The 7,500-nt window shown below is 33.3% G+C and overlaps 1 protein-coding gene across 40 annotated transcripts in view; it reads left to right on the top strand.

The window, feature by feature from the left end:
- Positions 1-7,500, top strand: part of FOXP2 (forkhead box P2) — a 547,754-nt gene that overhangs the window by 288,793 nt on the left and 251,461 nt on the right. For 39 of the 40 annotated variants that reach the window (XM_082692999.1, XM_082692975.1, XM_082692972.1 and 36 more), the window contains one exon: positions 5,140-5,317. In XM_082692999.1, the coding sequence (XP_082549125.1) occupies positions 5,150-5,317 (168 nt within the window). In that variant the 5' untranslated portion in view covers positions 5,140-5,149. Of the gene's footprint in view, positions 1-5,139; positions 5,318-7,500 lie in introns of those variants that run through there. The other variant, XM_082692988.1, reaches the window with a different exon arrangement.

The following is a 7,500-nucleotide window of genomic DNA, read 5'->3' as shown; positions in this document are numbered from 1 at the left end:
TGAATTTTTACTAATTAAAAGTGTTGAGTTTTTTTCCCAAGAAGGTAACCTTAATTTGTGAATAGCGTTTTAGGCATTTTGTTTAAGCAAGTGGAGAGCAGTGGTGGGTACTTTGTAAACAACTTAATTTTCATTTACTTACAACCATATCACTTGTTATAATAAAGATCATATCACTTGCTTTAACAGCAGATATCCTTTTCCAAATCGTGTTTTAAAAGACATTCTGTTTCAGTTGTTTAAAATTAAAAATATCCATGCACTTGTTCAATTTTTGTTCTTACACATTCAACTATGTCCTTCATATTTGGCATTTTGATTTATTAGGCAATCTTCGCATTAAAGGCTTTTAGCAAAGCAGTACTAGATTTCAAATGCACAGTGCATGGTGTCCATGATGAATTAATTCCACTAGAGCACAGAAGTTTTCATTATTTAAATGCTAGTTTCCTTCAAAAGTTTTGTAATTCAGTCAAGTTTTCAAAATAAGAATTTAACTGATATTTTGAGGTAAATGTATATGGTTTCTTGTTGCCTGTGTAGGTTTTCCTCATATTGAACACTTTCTTGTGTAAATTTGCATAGGAATATTTAAGAATATTTAATATTGATAATTTAAAAGTGACTGAGTTATTTAAGAATACATAACTTTTTGATTTCATTCTTTTCTTTTTTGTCATATTCAAAATCTTTTGGATTCTATGTACGTATTTGGTTGATAAATTAGACACTGGAAAATACTGGACATGAAATGTTCTTTGATGTCACTATAAATAATTTTAAGAAAAGTTCACATAAAACAGTTAAAACTTTTTATATAGACTATTATTTATTCTCAGTCTCTCAGGAAGTCATTTTCTCCATCCATTTGCTTTAATTAAACGGTCAGATGACCAAAAAAAAAAAAAAAGATTTAATACTAAGGCACCAAGATTGTAAGACGGAGCATCCACTTATGTGGATGGGGGATCGTGGGGGTGGTAGAGGTTATTTTTCCCTTCTTACCATCCTCGGCATACCTAGTTTGATTGATCAGTGTATCCACATGTATCTATTTACACACATACATACACACACAGGGGTTAGGGGATGGAAGAGAAGAAGGAAAGGAAAGAGGTAGGAAAGATGAGTGAGAGAGATACAGTGAGAGAGAGAGAGAGACGGAGAGAGAGAGAGAGATCCTGAGAGAAAAGAAGTTGAGTAAGCACCAAGGACTAATAGTGTCCCTGGTGGTGGTTAACACAGTTAACTGTACTGTGTACTGGCCCAGGTCAAGTATCAGACTTTTGAACATCATGGTGAATACGGAATAGGATATATGCAAGTTTCTGTTATCACTCTGGCAAATGTCTATCTCACATGGTACAGTTTTATACCAATGGAACCTAACTCTAAAAGGAAAAAATAAAACCAACAAGTCTAGCATTCAGTACTACCCTATCATAAAGTAAGGAGGTCTAATTGAGCTATGTCTTTATATCCTGCTATTTGTACAAATAAAAGACTACATCTTGATGCAAAATAAACACAAAAGCACTGTTGTGACTATAACAGGGAGTCATATACTAATTTATATAATAAGTGGTTGTGCACGCTTTATTCAAGATTATGGCTGCAAGAAATGGCATGAATTGCTGGGTGTGTTTAATGCTGGATTATAGCAATTTGAAACATGTCAAACACATGGCTAATGCCTCATGCTTCACTCATTCTTGCGTAAACCTGCATAGCCACCATCCATTATACCCTTGGTAACAACACAATTCTGCAAGTAAATATTGTTACACTAAGTAACCTTTCAATTCAAGTTGTTTAGGAAGAGAAAATGCAATCTTGTGCAGTCAGTTCCAGTGTCAGTTTAATGTTTCAAAAGGGAAGTGGTGTAGAGAATAAGTATCTGTACAGTGACTTGCTTAAAAAAAAAGAAGAAGAAGAAGAAGAAAGAAAAAGGAAGGACAGGAAAACTTAATGCAAGGGAGAAAAGTAGAATTGTATCATTGGAGTGAAAGATCTGAAGAGTTATTTTCTGATGTGGCTGAAAAGTTGTGTAAGATGAAAGATTTAAAGGTTTAACTAACAGTTCAGACAAACATTAAGACAGCGACTCCTAATTTCACCTTTCCCTTTAATGATCCAGAATTTATTTTCACTGATTTTTGTAAAGTGTTTGTGGTAGGATTGAGAAGAATGAATAATTTAGTTTGATGTGTTTGGGATCATAAGTACATTCACTTTGAAAGAATATGCTGAATTTGTAATTATTTAAAATATACTTTAAAAGATAAACAGCACCTCACATTGTGCCTGACATAATTTCTCTAGTAGGAAATAGGTGTGGAGATATCACTAGGAGAAACTCAGTGAATCCTGGAAAGCATCTTCATTATCCTTGAAGACAGATCTCCTTTATAGTGGACATGCTCCCAGCTGTCTTCTTTAGGTGATATGTACATTAGAATCCTCTGATTACACAATTGCCCTTCTTTTTGCCTATTAATGTTGGGTCAGATGCTTTTGTTCTGTAGAGAAAAAAGTGCTGTCACTGTTATTGTTTTTTCTTAAGCGTGATTTTACTACCTCTTAGATGATTGAACCAAAAATGTGAATCACAGTTTATACTCTAGGGTTTTATAAAGTCAGAAATTCCACAAGGTATAATAAAATCCTCTGGATAATAGGAATTGGAAGTTATGTGGGCTTTCTTTATAATTGTAATAAAGATTTAGACCCATGACTCTGCTTGTTGATAATTCTTAATTATTTGGTGGCCTTGATTACAATACAATAATATATGCAGAATTCTTTAATTCATCCAATTAGTTCTGACATTAACTACAGAAAGGTTAATATTAAATACTGCATTTGTCTGCTATACTTAAAATACAGTTTTTTAAAATTTGTATTCTTTGTGTTGCAAACTCCACCCAGAGATGTCTTTCAAATAAATTTGGATGATGAAGTAAAAACATATACATACACATATACTCAAGTTCTATTGTCAGAAGTAAAATTTGAATGCAATATATAGAAGTTATATCTATCTGTTTCTACAGTTGCAGAGGACCCAAATTATAATTTTCATATAAGTAGTAAAGGCAATCAGACCTTTTCTCTGAATATTTTAAACATTGTGCATGTAAAATTTATGCCTAATTTGAATACTTATTAGCTGCCTAATCTCAGAAAAGAGTATTAGCTTTGTTTTTCTTTCCCTATAAAATCCATCACTGTGTATCAGTTTTCATTTGTATGATTTTTCTTTGTTAATGTTCAATAAGGTTATTTAACAAAACCTATTTATTCATTAGCACATTTGGTTCAAAAGTTGTTTACTGTAGTTATAGCAGTTGTTTCCTTTGTGATTATGAGAGATTTGTTGTTGTTGTTGTTTTACTTTTTTTTATCAGAACAGCTTTAAGTTGTATATGTAGTTTTTGTTTTACTAACTTGCTTTGCTAGCCCAGCTACTGGTGGTCTTTTAGAAATCAGCAGGTCTGTCTTTTTTTAATTGACGTTTTAGAGTCCTAGAAATAATCTAATAATTTAGGCTTTGATGAAAATACCTGTTAAAGCGATTAAATTATAACCATTAATTTTTAATAACTATAATATTAGTATGCAAAAAACTCTATTGGAAATGTATCTGTGTTTGTATGTGTGTATCTTTCTGTGTATGTGTGTGTCTATGTGTGTGTGTGTGTGTGTGTCCATAATCACATTTTGTAAGAAACTGGGGAAGAGGGTTTCTCCATGCCACGAAAAGACATTAAGCTTACATTTGCTCTGTAATAAGTGCATTAAAATTATTTAATGGACAAAAGTCTTAAAATATGACCAAGCTTAAAACAGGGAAATCGTCTAGTTACAAAAAATTAGATTGAGTGATAAGTTTAACGTCCTTCTTTACTTTAGGCTAAGTCCCCTGTCTGTCTAGCATTACTATTTAAGTCACAGCACAGCCAGGTTGTTTCTGAAATCCTGTCCGTAGAAGTAAAACAGAGAAGTGCAGCTGTTAGGTTATAGGATAGGATTCAGATATCTCTGAGAGCCAAAACTGATCTTTCTAAACCACAGATTCAAGATGTACTGTGAAATTCTGGTTTGTAAGAGCACATTGGTTCTTTATTTACTGCAAGGATTTCCACTGATCTTGGCAGGGCATCTCATTGCTATCCTGAAAGTACAGTATATTTATGCAGTGAAAATGATAAAACATTTATTACTGTAGAGAAGGTAATATGCATAATTTATGCTGTTTTTAGCACAATCATTAGTGATATTCTTGATAGATTTTATTTCCAGCTTTCATATCTAATACATGCCTGGAAAATTAATTTTATATATACTTTCATTTATTTGCCTATGTTAAAATTGAGTTTTAAGTCATCTTCAAGTGAACAGTTTGATTGCTGCTCATGCATAAGCTTAATTACTTCCCAGGAAGGACAGTATTAAATGTTTTAAATGTCAGAAAAATAAATGAATATGAGCTGTTTGATTAAAAAAATAGGCAATATCTGACGTGTTTGCAGCAGGAGCTTTTTCTTAAAATGCCTCCAAGGCAAAATTTTATTTAGTCACAAAAAAAAGAAACCCATTATACTATTTATCATTGGTTGATACCATATGATTTGTAACACCCTTACAAAATTTTAATTTTGTATGATTAGCTGTGCATCATTAAACAACAGCCTTGCATAAGATGTGCTGTAAAATTCTGACAGAATCAAGATAGTGAATATTTAAAATAAGGCTGTATAGTCATCCATGGTTGTCAAAGGTAGATAATAGGAAACATAGAACAGAGTGTGCAATCGTGCCTTCATTTAAGCTGGTTTTATAGGTAGACTTTAAAATGTGGTCGTTCATAAATGCTATTGACCATGCTCTATGCATGGTATGTTACTTTGGCTGTTAAATGTAACCACACAAAAATTGCTTATAGAAACCATAATTTCAGTGATTAGTATCTGGACGAAAGCTGAATTTGTATTGCTTTTCTTGGTAAATGACTGTTCAAGGCGGGTTTTTCCCCCCCTTCTAAAGATGCTGTCTCTGTAATTGGCAGAGAGGGACATCTTGATAATGGAAGTGTGAAGGTGTAACGTGTGTTAATTGATACTTCTTAATCACTTTTAGGTATTAAGTCATGATGCAGGAATCTGCGACAGAGACAATAAGCAACAGTTCAATGAATCAAAATGGAATGAGCGCTCTAAGCAGCCAATTAGATGCTGGCAGCAGAGATGGAAGATCAAGTGGTGACACCAGCTCAGATGTTAGCCCCGTAGAACTGCTGCACCTGCAACAACAGCAGGTAAGTTTTGTTTTCTTCGGTGATTCCTTAAGCCCCATCAGCCTGTTTGCTTCAGGGTGAGAGATGTATTCGTAGCAAATTGAGCATGTTGTGTGCAGCGGAGGGACGCTGAGAATTTGTTGTTATTTGGAATCTGAGCGAAGTCTCAGGAAAGATGGGATTTTTCATCTTCGTTACGTCATGCCAGGCGCCAGAGTGCCCTTCAGGTGTCAAGCTATTAATTAAGTTCACAGGGTGATTTTCGGGAGGATCTGTAAAGCTTTGTAACAAATACCGGATAGCTTCTAGTTTACTGTCGAACATTGTGCTGCAGAACATGATACTTCGTTTTCCACCAGAGGGCCACATTACTTGATACTTGCTTATACAATGAATTTCTTCCAAGTCTAAGCTAAGGTGAAAAGGACCACAAGGACTTTTCATAATACAGATGCTTGCCTGTGATAGCTGCAAATATTAGCTGTTAATTAGTTGAAATGTGCTGAGAGATTGTGAACCATCTAAACACTGTGAATGTTTATGTTGCTTTTCTTGAAAGCTCATTCCATGATGTTTTGAATATATATCTTTTGAACACGTTAAAGGGCACTTTTTGTGTTTTGTGTTTTTTGCTTTTTGTTTTTTTTGCTAGTGGCTCATAAAATGCCGTTCTCATTTAAATCTAGAGAAGTCAACAACTGCCCAGTAAAGGTACACTTTTAAGTAGCCCATTATTCTTTTTCTGTGATCGGTTCATTTTTCCCAATTTTGTTTGTCAATGACATATTCTTTTCAACCAAAGAATAGCCACTCCATTCTTCACTGATTCAGGTCTGTGGAAATAGGGACAGAAAACAGAAAGCTATCAAAGCATATACTTCGTTAGGTCAGAATGAATATACCTGTTTTGACAAGATTATTTGTGATTTGCCTTAAAATAAAAGTTATTTCTTGAAAATTCTGGATTCCATTCAGACCAAATGCTTAAAAAATCATTAAAATGAAAATATAATGATTATTATTGAAAAATGTTTCAAATTAAGTGATACATCGTTCACAGTTTTAATGTGTGAGACAGAATGCATCTCGAAAGTTAAAGCAAATGCCCACATGGCAGTCAAATTTAATAGAATTGTTATTTTAAATAACAACAGTATTTAGAAAGTTATCTTAGAGTATATGAACTGAATAATGTTTTAACCTTTAGGCATTGTTTTCCAAAACAATCTTTTAAAAGAACTAGACATAACACTTTGAATAGGTTCCGTATTTTGTTGGAGTTGTGTCTCTTTTCACAGACAGTCATCATTAGGAAGATAATTTTTATCTTGTTTTACAATATTTTTTAACCATCATAAGAGTTAAATGTCTACCAAAGTCCCAGGATTAGCCTATTTTACAAGTTACCTTAAATTAATGCAGTTTTCAGAACAACCCTGCTCTGCCTTTAATCTATTTACAAGAAACATCATACCACTGGGGTGCTATCATATTCCTATTGACTCCCCTCCGTAGGAGTCCTAAGAATTAATAGCCAAATTCTATTTTGTGTAAGAAGAGAGTAGATGGCGTTTATAAAAGCAGGTGAAATTAACAACTGAAAGTGGACATTGCAGTTTAGTACTAAAGGGCAATGTGTTCTGAAGGGAAATGTAAAGAAGTAACTTTTTCTTCCAAGCTCTGATTCGATCTTAAAAAGAAAACAGAGTCAAATCATGGAGGCATTTTATGATAAATCTGTAAGGTATGTTTATAACCTGAGTCTGAAGTTTACTTTGTCCTACACAGTTTGTTGATATAAACTATCAACAAGACTAAATACAAAAAGTTGTGTCCTTCTGATAACCTAGAAACTCTGCTCAGGTATTGCATGTTTGTCGAGTGCCTTCCAGAAGTGATTTAACACAATGGGTATAGTAGGTGTCTACAAAAGACACTTCAGGAAGTGTCTACAGGAAGATATGTAATAATTTGATAAATAAACATTCAGAAACCTTTGTAAATATCTCTTCCCTTGGTTATGTTTTTACTATATTAATATAGGTAGAAAACTTAAGGTTATTGAATTTTTGTCTTTCCGTGAATGTGTTTTAGAATAGGCCTTTAAGTTCATTAGAGACTGGAATGTATTTTCTATAAAATTATTGCAGTTACTGCTTTTAATTCAAACATATTCAGTGTGTTTTAGAAAAAAATAAAAACTG

The sequence above is a fragment of the Mustela nivalis genome (assembly GCF_964662115.1).
Source record: "Mustela nivalis genome assembly, chromosome: 12".
Lineage (NCBI taxonomy): Eukaryota > Metazoa > Chordata > Mammalia > Carnivora > Mustelidae > Mustela > Mustela nivalis.
This window is presented reverse-complemented; position numbering and strand designations above follow the sequence as displayed.